General features: G+C 43.5%; 1 protein-coding gene across 1 annotated transcript in view; it reads left to right on the top strand.

The window, feature by feature from the left end:
- Spt-I (serine palmitoyltransferase subunit I) overlaps window positions 1–14,570 on the top strand; it is a 36,779-nt gene extending 22,209 nt beyond the window's left edge. The window contains exons 8-12 of the mRNA XM_037432408.2: window positions 4,425–4,520; window positions 9,883–9,979; window positions 10,890–10,944; window positions 11,988–12,102; window positions 14,158–14,570. Coding sequence (XP_037288305.2) covers window positions 4,425–4,520; window positions 9,883–9,979; window positions 10,890–10,944; window positions 11,988–12,102; window positions 14,158–14,325 — 531 coding nt within the window. The 3' untranslated portion in view covers window positions 14,326–14,570. The remainder of the gene's footprint in view (window positions 1–4,424; window positions 4,521–9,882; window positions 9,980–10,889; window positions 10,945–11,987; window positions 12,103–14,157) is intronic.
- Window positions 14,571–15,778: the final 1,208 nt, after the last annotated feature.

Consider the following 15,778-nt stretch of genomic DNA (forward strand, 5'->3'; position numbering starts at 1 on the left):
ATGCCTTCGTTTTCAACTAAGTCGCCTTCGCTCTTCCCTTTCAAAGCAACCCGCAAGACTGAAATAGGTCAGGTTGACAAGCTCGTGAGAATTTCGTGTAAGAATGTGCCGCTACCTCTGAACAGCAGGAGCGCAGAAAAACTCATGGCAGTCGGCATGCGTAATACGTATGAATAACTGGCAGCCGTCAGTCACGCTAATCACGCAGGGAGACCAGCTGACCACCACACACCAGAGAAAATAACTGCTGCAGAGGCTGGGTACCCTTTCACCCATCAGTATTGTGGTGACGAGACGGTCATACTCACACAAATGCGGGATCACATTCCCGTGGAAGCATTTCCCAATAACACACACACTTAATAGCGAAAAGCACCGTCAAGCTCAGTCACGGAAACTCCTTCATAAAACTAACGATCTGGATTTTTCGTGTATGCTGTGTACGACGAGCAAATCGCCACATGTTAACCAAACAGAATCATGCATTATAGGCAGTTACCTTAACCTTTTAAAGCTGCGCCTTTAGGAAATAGCAATTAACTGAATTTTGTGTCAAATGAATGTCTACACACGCAGCTCTGCTATGCGAAAAGATCGTGCCTGCGGAACTTCTTGCCAGCCAGTGTGTGCTCCGAGGGAGAGGATGGTGGGCGGTGTGCTCGTAGTGACGTCACACTGTTTGCACACAAGGAGAGGTCTATTGCAGAATGGAAATAAGCCACAGTGCGAACCTGCTAACAAAAATCACGTTCCCCCCCTTTTTTTTTAACAATGCATCACTACCCAGTTAAATAAAATAAGGATTGTAGCAAATCGGGCATCAGGTGCAGTTTGTAGAGTGAGAAACTCAAACAGAATAGACATGAAGTCTGGATGGCTTGTGTGCTTTTTTCTACGAATCATCCCCAAGGGAAAATTACCAGCGTGTAGCGAAACATAACATATGGCATCAGTGAACGGTCTTTTGGCGATGTGCCTGTCCCCGCAGGCCTAAGCACGCGTCAGAATCGAAAAGGCAATGGCTCAATTGCACCAGTAAGTAACATTTTGCCTTTAGTTGGCCCATGTGTGCCGCAGTTTTATATTACGCACAGAGGCTGCGAATGCGTGTCCTCTGTGGGTGACTCTCTTCTGCCACGCGTGTCCGCATCGGCAGAAGAGAGTCGCGGTGCAGCGGCAGTAGTTATCTAGCTTTCTCCGATTACGCACTCCACGTGTGAATGGGACGGCCGGAGGAACGGTGCACTGCTGGCTCATCTCGGAGGCCACGGTGCCATGCTTTTAGTTGGCGTCACAAATGTGGGGTCGCGTTGTATATGGAGGGTGCTTGCTTTACTGAATAGTTTTCCATGGTATCGGTGTCTTTCGCTCTTTGTCTTTGACGCGGTGCGCGGGTGAATGGTTTCACTGCGCGTGCATGGAGTGGTCCCCAATGACGTTCAGTTTCACTTTTTTATTTAGGAGTGAAGCTCCTTGTAGTTTTTGTCCTGCTTTGGGCGTAACCCGCAGTATTTCACGAGTCGCAGTGGCTTGTGCTCGTCGCTAGACCAACAAACAGACAAACAGATGGACGTTTTGCCCCACTCATTATCATTTACTTCGTGAATACACTGTGATTTTTTTTAATGCGGACAACCGTGTCGTCACTACCGAGCGGATGTCAGATGAGGCACTGATGGAAACGCGCTTAATTCCGTCTTGTGCTGCGCCGCGAGAACTGCGGTCTTCAAGATTAGCTGATTAGCTCTGGCAACAACACGACAGTGCATTGAATGCAATGCAATGATTGCGGTAGCAACAAATTGTAATCTTATATGAAGTAAGGCTGGCAGCCTACTCTTGGAAGTCCTTCATAATGCTGGTGTAAGCAAATATGGCTGCTCCAGTGAGAAGTGCTTTTTTCACATTCTCTTCGTGTTGAAAGCGCACTGATGCTTGCCGAGATAGCACACGTGCCAGCGTTTTTTCATGCTTGTTCGAAAAATCAAAGTTCACCGTTGCTACTCAAGTGACCTCCCCACCTCTCCGCACGTTTTTTCACGCTTCTTCAAGACGGATGGCTTCTTTTCTGTTTGTGCAATCAATGGCAGTTTAAAAATGTGGGGGGATGTTATCATATGCGCCTTCCTGACGATATAAATGAGCTGGCTCATTCGATCTCTGCTTTAGCACGTGCTTTTACCCGCTCGTAAAAGTTATTATGCCCAGGGGCATGTTCACCATCTGGACTTGTTACAGAACATGGCGGCAACGGCAGAAACCCATCGAGAGTGTCCATATAATTGCTATCATAATAATAACGCTGTCTTTTACTGCTAAATAACTGTTGCGGGTTAGCTTTGCCTTCAGTTCCAGTTTTATTTACTTGTGCGTTTATTTTTAGAGTTTTCGTACGAAACCTGCATATGACAAAATTTTCTTTATGACGAAGTTTTCCAGGAATTTGTCAATTTTGTTATATTTAGGTTTAACCCTTATGAAGTACGAACAACTTTACATATTCAGAGAAGTGCCACCTTTTAGGGCAGCACCGCGGGCCGCTTCCACGTAGGAAAAATCGAAATATTTATCATTACCCTACTAACCTGCAAAGTATATTTTTAAAAATCAAATAACCGGGTCTGTGGTATTGCCATTCTTTTTGGCTTAAAGCAAGTGGAAACAACTTTTAATAGTTCCAGGATTTGGCTTTTGGTATAATGTTACTGATAACCTGTGAAATATGTTATGCTGTAAAATTTATTATACTTGGAGCATGTAAGTTGGTAAAAAAAGATTTTAAACCGGTGAAACAGGCATAATCAATCAATGTGAGGATAATATGTTCATTTAACCTTGAAGTGGGACTTCACATCAATGTGGATTTCTCTTGGATAGGTGCTTTCGTGGTTTAGCATTGGTGCAGTGCAGTGAAACAACTTTTGCAGTGATTACATGCAGATTAATGTACATCTATTAATTTATTTCGCATACATGGAAATTTTCAGTAATATAAATTTGAAGCGAATTCAAATACTGTACTATCTATTTGGATATTCACACAAGCTTCGTATTTACGGCTTCTTTAAGACCCGTTTTTTCTGAAACTGCTAGATGTATAGCTTTCAGGTTTGATTCATCTTATTCGTCGGAATCTTGGAGGCGGAAATGTTGTAGGTCCGTATGCTCAGATTTGGGTGCACGTTAAAGAACCCCAGGTGGTCGAAATTTCCGGAGCCCTCCACTACGGCGTCTCTCGTAATCATATTGTGGTTTTGGGACATTAAACCCCACATATCAATCAATCAATTATTCGTGGGCATCTCTTCTTTTAATGGAACTAGAACTCCAAATATATTTTAATTATCGACATTTTTGCATTCTTTAGTAATGCAAGCAATTTTTGTCATTGTTGTGTTGTATAAAAGAAACTGCTCGAAAGATGACAACTATTCCGCATACATGCGCCATTCTAGTTCAGCTAATTTGTATCGATGTTTCATTTATTCTGGTAAAAAAAAAATTGGGTTTCTATTTTGTCAAGTTGCTTTTATAATTGGGCAAATGTAAGAAAAAAATTGCCCTTGGAGCATCGAGATTTAAAAAGGAAAAACAAGTTTATTACATCATTTGTTCAAAAAATAGATATACTGAGTAATTTAATTATCAGCTATGTTTCTTATAGTTGTCACACAAATTAGCCTTTCGCTTCTTTTCTTGTTTTTTTGGTTGCCTGACTTGATTTGTCATATCTGTCTCTCTTATGGAAATACCCTTGGTAGCTGTTGATCTCACTCAACCGTATAATGTTGCATTTTGATGATATGCCAGATGGCCTTGAAAACGTATACTCGTGCCATGTAGGCTTTTTTAAAAGTTAAACATTTTTAAAGGTGGCAGTTTAATTGTATACGCTTAGACACAGCACGTATGTTTAAACTCCAGAAACAGAAACACGTGCTCAAACCAAGCCTTCACACGTCCCATGCATCTAAGGGCATGTCGTAATTCTCAAAGGGCTTTCATCGCTTTGGGGTCTTGTTGGAGCTGCCATTGCCTTTTCTTTCCCCTAATGTTCTTTGATTCTACGTACCATGGAAGCTGAATTATACGGCCACAATGTTTATCACAGGGCTAGTTATAATGCTTTATTAAAACTGTGCTCAATTATTGGTTACATCTGTCTGGAAATCTTAGATCTGTCCAGAAATCTTAATTGGTGCTTGCTTCATTTACTTAGCTTTGCTCAATTACTCGTTACATCAGGATAGAAATCTTACTTTTTTATTACCCATATGTCGCCTTCTTTTATTTTAGTGGACCAGCGGCGTGTGGCAAAATTTGTCCAAATTCTGAGGCGCAAATTTAATAATGTGTAATTTTGTGGTTGTGGCAGTACTGTCTTTGGTGGATGTTTGCATGTTGTTATCTTTAAATGGTTACAGAGCAACGAGATTGACCTGATGTGCGCAACCCTTGAGCATGCTGTGGGCTCGTACGGGGGCTTCTGCTGCGGCACTAGCTTTGTCGTCGATCATCAGGTGAGAAAATTTGCAGCACTCGGCTTGCCTGCTGAACCTCCTTAATTAGTATGTGCAGCATTGGCCTTCACTGTTTATGTGTTGTCGTATGAGGGAATAAGCTGCACATCTACTGGATGTTATCATCATCATCAATGCCATGACTATGCCGATTGCAGGGCAAAGCTCTTTTCCCTGTTTTGCCAATTAACCCAGTCCTGTGCTTGCTGCAGCCATGTTATTGCTAAAAATTTTTTAATCTCTTCTGCTTACCTGAGTTTCTGTATTCTCTTGAAATCCAGTCTGTTACATTTAATGACCAGCTGTTATCTTCCCTTTGTTGACAAACCCTGCCCAAGCCCATTTCTTCTGCTTGATTTCGGCTAAGAGGCATTTTTTCGCTGACCTGCTTTGATATCTTGTTGTTTCTTAAAGGAGTACTGATACGATTTCGAGACACCGCAAAAGGGACATTTTATGCTTCCTTGGTATGCAGCGTTAACGGTCTCCACACACCAGAGTCAACCAACGCACATGAAATATTTTTCTTTGTTTTTAAAGTCTTCATTGCTGAGCATCTGCGAGTCAACTCCACCACATTGTGCATTGTCCTAACGAGTCAAAACAGTTCCACTGAGTTCACGAATTCCGAGTCTTGCATGCAGCTTAAACTGCAGAAATCACTGTGGCAGCCGCTGGACGGCAATTCACTTATAGTTCTTGGCATATGCCACGAGTAGATGACAAATCTTCTGCTAGTACGTCACAAGTCGCTGTCTGCGTGTGAAGTCACGCTGCAGTCACGCATCACCGATGGCGTCATTCATTGGCAGATTAATAACACTTTCGGTAGCCTTTTCTGCTCCGTGCAGAGCGAGTCTGTTTCATTGGCAGATTGAGAGTGCTCCTGTATGTTTCATTGGCAGACACAGAGCGGTTTTATTACAAGATCTACTCCTCGAATCAACTCTTTCTACTCCGCAAGAAGTGGTGGATTCGACTTGAAGTCGCAAGCGCCCCACACTGTTCAGCGCAAAACACGGCCAGCTCAGTGGTGAAGAGACGCATGTTCGCACAAACGGCCCGGGAATGCATTTGTGCAGACGCACAATAAACGTGCACCCGTGTGAATCAAACGAACCGATGTGTCATTTCGCCTATGCTATGCTGACACCTCCCTCTCGAGCCACCATGCGACCTTCACGCTTCTCAAGCGTGAAGGCGGGTCACATTTTGGAGGGAAAAAAAGAATGACTGGCACGTTGCAGCATCAACTTGCGCTTTCATCTTAAGCGGGTGTGCGCCAATGCCCTTTGCTCCACTAGGAGCACCTGTGTTTTATTGGTAGACTCTCTTCGGTTGCCCTCAGCCGGAGTGGAAGGCTCTGGCGCAGAGTTTGTCGGCCGCTCCAAATTTACCAATGGATATTCACTATGAGAAGCCACCCCTAAAACCAAAAATGTCTTTATGGTAGCGGATTAAAAATACATTTGATGCATCCTCAAGCATTGCAATACTCTTCTCATAGTTCTAGATAATAGCATTTTTATTTAGAGCATCATCATCATCATCATCATCATCAGCCTGACTACGTCCACTGCAGGACAAAGGCCTCTCCCATGTTCCGCCAGTTAACCCGGTCCTGTGCTTGCTGCTGCCAATTTATACCCGCAAACTTCTTAATCTCATCTGCCCACCTAACCTTCTGTCTCCCCCTAACCCGCTTCCCTTCTCTGGGAATCCAGTCAGTTACCCTTAATGACCAGCGGTTATCCTGTCTACGCGCTACATGCCCTGCCCATGTCCATTTCTTCATCTTGATTTCAGCTATGATATCCTTAACCCCCGTTTGTTCCCTAATCCACTCTGCTCTCTTCTTGTCTCTTAAGGTTACACCTACCATTTTTCTTTCCATTGCTCGCTGCGTCGTCCTCAATTTAAGCTGAACCCTCTTTGTAAGTCTCCAGGTTTCTGCTCCGTAGCTAAGTACCGGCAAGATACAGCTGTTATATACCTTCCTCTTGAGGGATAGTGGCAATCTACCTGTCATAATTTGAGAGTGCTTGCCGAATGTGCTCCACCCCATTCTTATTCTTCTAGTTACTTCAATCTCGTGGTTCGGCTCTGCGGTTATTACCTGTCCTAAGTAGACATAGTCTTTTACAACTTCAAGTGCACTATTACCTATCTCGAAGCGCTGCTCCTTGCCGAGGTTGTTGTACATTACTTTCGTTTTCTGCAGATTAATTTTAAGACCCACCTTTCTGCTCTCCTTGTCTAACTCCGTAATCATGAGTTGCAATTCGTCCCCCGAGTTACTCAGCAATGCAATGTCATCGGCGAAGCGCAGGTTACTAAGGTATTCTCCATTGACTCTTATCCCTAACTGCTCCCATTCTAGGCTTCTGAAAACCTCGTGTAAGCACGCGGTAAATAGCATTGGGGAAATTGTGTCCCCCTGCCTTACACCCTTCTTGATTGGTATTCTGTTGCTTTCTTTATGAAGCACTATGGTAGCAGTTGGTCCCCTGTAGATTTCTTCTAGAATGTTTATATATACTTCATCTACGCCCTGATTCCGCAGTGTTTGCATGACGGCTGATATTTCTACTGAATCAAACGCCTTCTCGTAATCTATGAAGGCTATGTATAGTGGTTGGTTATACTCTGAGCATTTCTCTATTACCTGATTGATAGTATGAATGTGGTCAATTGTTGAGTAGCCTGTTCGAAATCCTGCTTGTTCCTTTGGTTGATTGAATTCTAATGTTTTCTTTACTCTGTTAGCAATTACCTTTGTAAATAGCTTGTATACTACAGAGAGCAAGCTGATCGGCCTGTAATTCTTCAAGTCCTTGTCATCTCCTTTCTTATGTATTAAGATGATGTTAGCGTTCTTCCAAGACTCTGGTACTCTTCCCATCAGGAGACACCTCGTAAACAGGGTGGCTAGTTTTTCTAACACAATCTGTCCTCCATCTTTCAGCAAATCTGATGTTACCTGATCCTCACCAGCAGCTTTGCCCCTTTGCATGCTCTCCAAAGCTTTTCTGACTTCCTCTATCATTACTGGTGGGGTGTCATCTGGGTTACTGCTAGTTCTTATAGTATTAAGGTCGTGGTTGTCTCGGCTACTGTACAGATCTCTGTAAAACTCCTCCGCTATTTTAACTATCCTATCCATATTGGTAGTTATTTTGCCTTCTTTGTCCCTTAGTGCATACATCCGACTTTTGCCTATCCCAAGTTTCCTTTTCAATGCTTTGACACTTCCTCCGTTTTTCAGAGCGTGTTCAATTCTCTCCATGTTATACCTTCTTACATCGCATACCTTACGTCTATTAATCAACTTCGAAAACTCTGCCAGTTCTATTTTGTCTGTTGTACTTGACACTTTCATGATTTGACGCTTCCTAATTAGGTTCTTCGTTTCTTGGGAAAGCTTGCCAGTGTCCTGTCTAACTACCCGGCCTCCAACTTCTACTGCACACTCCGTAATGATACTCGTCAGATTATCATTCATTGTATCTACGCTAAGGTTGGTTTCCTCACTAAGAGCCGAATACCTGTTCTGCAGCGACACTCTGAATTCCTGTACTTTCCCTCTCAGTGCTAGCTGATTGATTGGCTTCTTGCGTATCAGTTTCTGTCGTTCCTTCTTCAAGTCTAGGCGAATTCGAGACCGTACCATTCTATGGTCACTGCATCGTACCTTGCCAATCACTTCCACATCCTTAACGATTCCAGGGTGTGCACTCATTATAAAGTCTATTTCGTTCTTATTTTCGCCATTAGGGCTCCTCCATGTCCACTTGCGGTTTTCTCGTTTTCGGTAGAAGGTATTCAAAATCCGTAAATTATTGCGTTCTGCGAATTCTACTAGTAGCTCTCCTCTGGCGTTTCTAGTACCGATGCCATAATCTCCTACTGCCTGGTCTCCAGCCTGCTTCTTCCCTACCTTTGCATTAAAGTCGCCCATCACCATAGTATACTGTGTTTTTACCTTACTCATTGCCGATTCCACGTCTTCATAGAAGCTTTCAACTGAAGCGTCATCATGGCTGGATGTAGGCGCGTAAGCCTGTACTGCCTTCATTTTGTATCTTTTATTCAGTTTAATTACGATACCTTATTTAGAGCAACCATCCAAAAATACTAAAAGTTTGTGTCAGTACATCTTTGAGGTTGCATCTATTATTTTCTTCTCCATGACTTGTTGTGTGGTCTCCTGTTTTAGTTTAACCTTTCTTTATAAGCCTCCGAATTCCTGGCTTGATATAAGACATTCTAATTGTTACTTGCAAATGCTGTGATTGGTATCAATGTGAAAGAAAAAACAAGGAGTAAAAAGAGGTCAGTTTGCTACGCACAACTGCTGCTTTGTGAGATCAAGATAAGCTGCAGGAGTTTTTGTGTAGCTACTCCTACACAAGAATTTGCACGAGAGTTGTTGTAGGTCTTTCTTGTTTTGCAAAAAGTAGTGCAAACGGCATTAGCAAGCAGTCCATTTCTTTTGGGGGGGGGGGGGGGGGGACAGATGGGGTCCCTCTGTATGACACTTTGCAATCATCCTTAAATATGACTGCCACATGCAGGTGGATTTGTTTTTTTTACTCCACTGTAGCATGAGCAGTTAAAGTTCAGCGCCCGATATATTCTTTCCATCTTGATCTCTTTTTCTTAAATCCTTTTTTTATCGTCATGCTTGCTATGCATCCCTTGGTCTTTGACCAACGAACCCAGCAATGAGTTTGCCAAGTGTCCTTAATTTTTTTTGGCATTTGAGGAAACGATACATTGTATTATTAATTTAAAAACTTATTAAGGGGAAAGTCTTAGATGCCTCATCAAATGCAAAATTTGACCGTCGGCTTCCCACATCAGTGGCTGTTTATGTCTTGCAGCTTCGAATGATACAAAAATCAACATTGTGTGATGACATCACTGTATGATGTCATGGTGACATCTTGGATCGCCAAAGTTTGTGACTTCACCGTGACATCACATTGCTTGATAACGGCATGACGTGGCATCATAGCTTGGTCAAAATTACTCTAATCGCGGAGGCATTGCAAGATGGGGCAAGGTTCCTCCAATCTCGGAGGCAGTGCACAACCACATTAGGTGCAGAATGCTCTTGAAGGCGGGCCGGGCAGGATCAACATACATTGACTCAGAGGAGAAAGACCACGGCTTTTGGCTTCGAGTCCTGAATGCTTAAGGGACCCTGTGAGTTTTCCTGTCAGGTTAGAGCCACCACATCTTATTGAATTGTTGCAGACTTATTTGATAAGGACAAGATATTGAATATGCAATGGAATGTGCAGAGGATGCTGCGTTCTGTTCTCATCCCCCTGTTACCTTTCTCCATCCAATGCACCAGCGTCTGTCTGGTCTGGGCTACTGCTTCTCAGCATCTCTGCCACCCCTGCAAGCATCTGTGTCTCTACAGGCCATCAATCACCTGGCGTCCCATCCAGGTGAGTGCCCCACTGAGGCATTTGTGATGATCTTATTGCAGTAGAAATTACACGGACCCTTTCGACTGGTTTTGCTGTTGCCAGCGTGTTCAGCATGAAGTGCGAATCGATAAGGTTCCTTTGCGCATCGTATGATCTACTCGCGGGTAAAAAGCGCATGAATAGGTGCGACGAGCGTGGCTGAACCTGAGACGAAACGAGCCAACCCATCTCCGTTGCACTGGGGGAGCTTGCGACAACATCGGCCTGCAAGCGAAGCCTGCCATTGATTGCCACTCTGGCAGAGAGGCAACGGAAACGTCTCGCCCATCTTCGAGCAGGGAGGGGAGGGGGGTGGGGGTCGCTTGAAAAGTAACTGCGAACTTTGATCAGAAGGGCGCGATCACAGGCACGTGTGCTATCTTTCTGGGATCAGCAAACTGCTTGCATGTGCTTTCAACATGAAGAGACGCTGGGAAAACCGCAAACCTTTCTGGAGCGGCCGTATTCTCTTTTGCTAGTGTTCTGCAGATTTTTGTGATCAAAAAGTGTTCGCTGCCAGCCTTGCTTCGTATGTAATTACAATTTGTTGCTATCGCTTTCATTGTTTCACCTCAAAAGTTAAAAACAAATCAGTGCAGTAACACTGCAATGACAAGATAAGGGAAGGTGACGCAAAGACGGGTGCCGATTGCCTACTGAAAGTTTCATTGAAGAAACTGATAATATGTGATACACTTTGCTCTTGTGGTGAAACCGGGATTAAAAAAAAAAAAAAGCACCTTCAGTGTGGCGCAACTTTTTCAGCACTCGATTTACATGCACTGTGGCGACCTGGTGGGGCACTTGTATTTGCACTATGACCCACCAGTGGTATACACACTGGACCTTTTTTTTCTAACTGTATGCTTCTTTGTTTTGCATTTTACAGAGCTGTTGAGCCAGCTGAGGCAGAACTGCCTACGAGTTCACGAAAAGCTGCAAAGGTGAGTGACTGTTTTCATACAAAGCGTCCGCATTTACACTGCTGCTCGCACATTCGTCCATGTTCATCGATGGCTCTACTATGAACGTTTACTTTTTACTTGTGTCTACAGAACACTTCAGTCATCTCGTGCCAAAAACATGGTGCGTAATTGGTTACCACAGTGGCCTGCTTTTTCTTGGGTGTATTCCTTCACATCATGCTGTTGTTGGCATGAGAGGCATTGCCGGATCAAGCTGCTTGACTGGCGCAAACCATACATTCTGGCCGCAAATTGGCCTCAATATTATCTGATACTGTTTGATATAAACCTGTACAGTTTGCATTGTAATGGTAAAGAAATACTTCTTGACGTATTTTATTATACTTATGTCTGTTATGTCGTGGTTTGCTGCTATTGTAACTGAACTCTGAAAGAGCTGCAAGCTTAGGCAAGTTTTTTAAGTTCATATGCTGTCATTTCTGTTGAGAGAAAAATGTGCCAATTGTTTTACACTTTTTCATGCTTTACAGCTAGTTACGATTGGCTCTATCCGGATTCGTCTATATTCGGTTCCATGCAAATTGATCCCTATAGGTCCACACAGATATGCGTGGATCTATGTTAATTTAGATGTCTATGCGTATGGGTCAATACGGAGAGAAGACTTCCCACTTGACGAAAAATTCATCGTGGTTAAACATTTGAAACTAGCACCTTTGCTTTTACAGAGAGGCCACTTGGCCTTTTCTCAGCTGACCACCAAAAACAAGAGGAGAGTTTAAGGTTATTGATGAAGTTCCCGAAAGCGCAGCGTTGAGTTGTGTGTTCCCAAAAAACGCTCAACTCAACACTGTGCGCTCGATACTGAGAATGGTTTTATTTACCATGAGTCGCTGGTGGTGGCAGTCATCTATGGTATTCACTTGCAGAGCTTTATGGTACCCATCTATGGAAAACTGTTGTTTTATATGATATTTAGTGCCTCCATATTGTAACCTGGTCGATATGGTTTGCTTATACTGTATATCAACATGTTCCTTTTTTTATTTCTTTGAAAACAGGATTGCACAGTTGCGTCTAGGTGGTGATGCTGAGTCACCTGTCAAGCACCTGTACGTTGCTGGCAGCCGCTCAAAGGAGGAATGTGCAAAGCTTCTCGACGATATTGTTCATAAGGTGAAGAGTGAGAGTCACCCTATTCACCTGTCTAGCTTTAGATGCAACACTACTTAGATGCAACAAGTTTTAAAGTAGTTGCGAAAGCTCCATGCAGTTGCAAATGTACATGATGTGAGGGTGCTGACACCCCCTGTAAAGTTGTTTGCGTCGCGTGGTGCACGTTTCTCGCACAGAATATGTACTGCGGAATCACAACTATTAAGCGGTAGGTGGCATTGTGTTCGCGAGCGAAGATCACCACTATCATCATCATCATGGTTGTTAGATCGGTAGCGCCGGCGGTGACTCCTAGCAGCAAGCCTTGGTGGCGGCAGAGAGAGTTGAGCGAGTTGCTCTTTTGCGGGTGGCGGTTGTTGTGAACGGTTGCCTCCAGCGGTGGGTCTGCCATAAATGGCACCGCGAGCCGTCTGCGGTGGGCCCACGTGGTGAGTCAAGCGTTGGCGAAGCCGCCTTCCGTGTGTTATTGTGTTGAGTGTTGCATAATTATGTGTAAGGTTTTTCAGCGTACGAATCACAATTGATGTTATATTTATTCGGCTGACGATATCGTCGTTCTAAAGGTAGTTAAATAAATGTTTACTGTTTGGTTCGTTCCGGCCGTGTCTACTGTGTCTGTTCACACTAAGAGTGTGGCGTTCTCTCCACAGTGAGGCCCCATAGTATATGTGTCTTCGTAAATGCCTAGATTGATAACTTGTGTAACATCCCTTCGAAATCCCGTGCATGAAGTATAACAGTAGTCGATAGCCATAATCCAGTCTGTGGGTGAAATGTATTGACTTCTAATACAGGTTCAAATGTACATTTCAACAGAATCGTTGGTAGTCACTTAAGTTGGAAAATTCACGCTCCTTTTTCTGTCATGCATGCAGTTTGCTTGAAATTGGTCATAACGTTCAAGGAGCTCCTGATTCACAATAATGTGCATTTTACATTTAGCAATAACTTTCTGACATTTGTTATCAGGTGAGAAAAAAAAAGATCACTTGGAAAACGCAAGAAAGCGCGCGTGTTGATACGATGGGGGCTTCTTGTGCCAGCGAAATAGGGGAAAGATAAAAGATCGTGATTTCAAATGCGTACCACTGCACCTCATCATCTGTACCTGTGTTGTGTTCCCATTTCTCATCTTGTCTGTATTGTGTTAAGTCGGCACACAAGTTTGACTGGCTTACTTTCCTGAAGTGAAGTAGTGGAGAACTTTTCCGGGGCGTGCGAACAGTGAAATTTTATCTTGAATCGAATTTCAGTCAAATATTTCTGAATATTGACCAAGAACATCGCATATTGAATACTAAACATTTTATTCAATATTGAAAAAACACAGATATGAAATATGCACATGTCCTCGAGCACATAATGCCATGAGGGACAGCTTCCAAAAGACTACAGATTTTTACGCAAAAACACGAGTTGATCTATATGACAGGGCTTCAGGCTATCCCTCTGTGATGTCACAGTCTTTCCTGCATTTGAAGACATGCACTCACTGGGCACTCGAGTAGCAGGGATGGGAACGTGTCGTGAAGGAATTTAGGAAATACCTGGATAAAGTGCAGCTTTTTTCAGTATAATAAAGGTCATCCCTTCTTGGGATCAGGGGCTCACTGAAATATTTTTGAACCTCTTGACTTTAAGGTCGGAGCTCAGTGTACCGATAATTTTTGGCACTAGTACTTTGACAGTCTTTGCTGGAGCCATGACGCGTGGAGATGAGATAATTTCCTGTAAAATAAATATGTGCTTGCTTTTGAACTAGAATATCGGTGGAAGATTTAATGAATGGCTTACTCTAACAACGTTAGCCTTAGCGTTAGCCCTAGTGTTAGCCAACTCATCCCAACTGAGATCGACCATTAGTCTTTGTTATGTTTTAGATATTCGTCCTGTAAAATTGGTTGAAACTTCTTAAAGTACTACCTATTTGAAAGTCGAATCAGTTATTCAGTTGTCTATTATACTATACGAATTTGAAACTCGAATATTCACCCCCTCATCCCAGTTTTATCTGTAACTTGTTGCATCACTTCTGTTCTTTCAACCTGTCTGCAGGCATGGGAGGCAGGTGTAGCGCTGACGCGCGCCCGGTACCTTGAAGACCGAGAGCACACCCCCAAAGAAGCGAGCATCCGCATTGCAGTTTCAGCCTCTCTGACCGAGGAGGACATTGACCGTGCCTGCACCATCATTCGACAAGTGGCTGAAGCTGTGCTCGTGTGACCACAAAAGGGGCAGAAGTTTCTTTGTTTGCTCGGTTTTTGTTTTCATCTTCAAGGTTTTCGTGTTCGCATTTCGTACCAGACTGGCCAGCTCCCAACGCTGCTGCTGCCGTGGGACCCAGTTTACAGGTCCGGCAACTGGGAATTTGAGGCACGTATGAAGCTGCCGGGCTGGAGTGCCGGGCTCCAGCGCGGCAGCTTACTGAACGAATTCTGTCAAGTGGACATTGTGCAATGTGTTTCAAGGACAGTTGCAAGACTGCTGTTCTTTTTTTTTGTTTATCATGTGACTGGCCATACGGTTTGCTAATTGCAGAACCTTGCTAGACGAGTGTTATGGTGGGCTAAGAGAGCTTGGCTGTGAAGCCGCTGTTTCGTTGGGGGTGGAGTGGCAGAGCGTTTAGTTGGGGGTGGAGTGTCGGAGCGATTTATTTTGACTGTGCTCCGCTGGAATCACGGAGGGAGAAATGTTTAGGATATGAAACTCTTATTGGAATGGGTATCCGCTGGTGTCCAGGTAACGTCACATAAATTGGTGTTCTCTAAATGTTCGGAAGGCTTTGAAGGTACATCCACTGACCAGCTCAGTAAACGTGGAGAGAAAGCACAAGATTGGATATTTCTCAATGTCGTCATTAGAGTTTCATAATGCTGTGTCATGAGCGCTTTTTATTCTTTTCGTTTCTTCATTTTCTTTTTAATCCCAAACTTCATACCGAAAGTACCAATGTTTTTGGCATGCTGCATACATACGGCTGTCATTTAACCTCATCAGGAGTCAATATTTCTGAAAGATGTTCTTCCATTTAGGTCGCTTTTGATGCGTTCAACGATGGCTGGCATTGCTTTTTCAACACAGACAGGTACTTGGCATGTGTTCTGGTGCAAGCATTCTCTTTCTGTTTTTTTTTTTTTTTTTTTTGTGCTTGTTGCTGGGCCTTGAGCTGCAACAATTCCTTAAGGAGGAGCTTATTACATTGTTCTTATGGTAACGCATGGCGATATTTGTTTCATAGAAAGTCATTCAGATGTCCCTTTGTATACTAGAAATTCTACACAAGAACAAGAAAGCCTGGGCCAGCTTTTTTCTTGTTTTCTATCCCAGGCCTTTCACTTCCCATCAGTCTTAGAGTGCTTTCTGATGGGGTTGCACAGTCTTTGCATATGTAAATAGAGGCATGAAATGCGTGAACATTTTTTGATTACCCTAATTACACCGACTCCATGTAGGCGCTTTTTTTTTTCGTTGCTGTTTGGAACGGTGGGCGTTGTATTAATGCCGACACTATAGTCAGGTCAGCATTGAACATTCAGTGAGATGGTAGCTCTTGTTTGAGCAGGTCTCTAAACGTCGTCGCCGAAAAACCGTCTTATAAGACATCGGTGCGAGTACGGACATTACACTTCTCGACACAAGATTGGCACGGTCAGAAATTCCTTGCATGATATTAGCG

Source organism: Rhipicephalus microplus, chromosome 10 (assembly GCF_043290135.1).
Source record: "Rhipicephalus microplus isolate Deutch F79 chromosome 10, USDA_Rmic, whole genome shotgun sequence".
Taxonomy (NCBI): domain Eukaryota; kingdom Metazoa; phylum Arthropoda; class Arachnida; order Ixodida; family Ixodidae; genus Rhipicephalus; species Rhipicephalus microplus.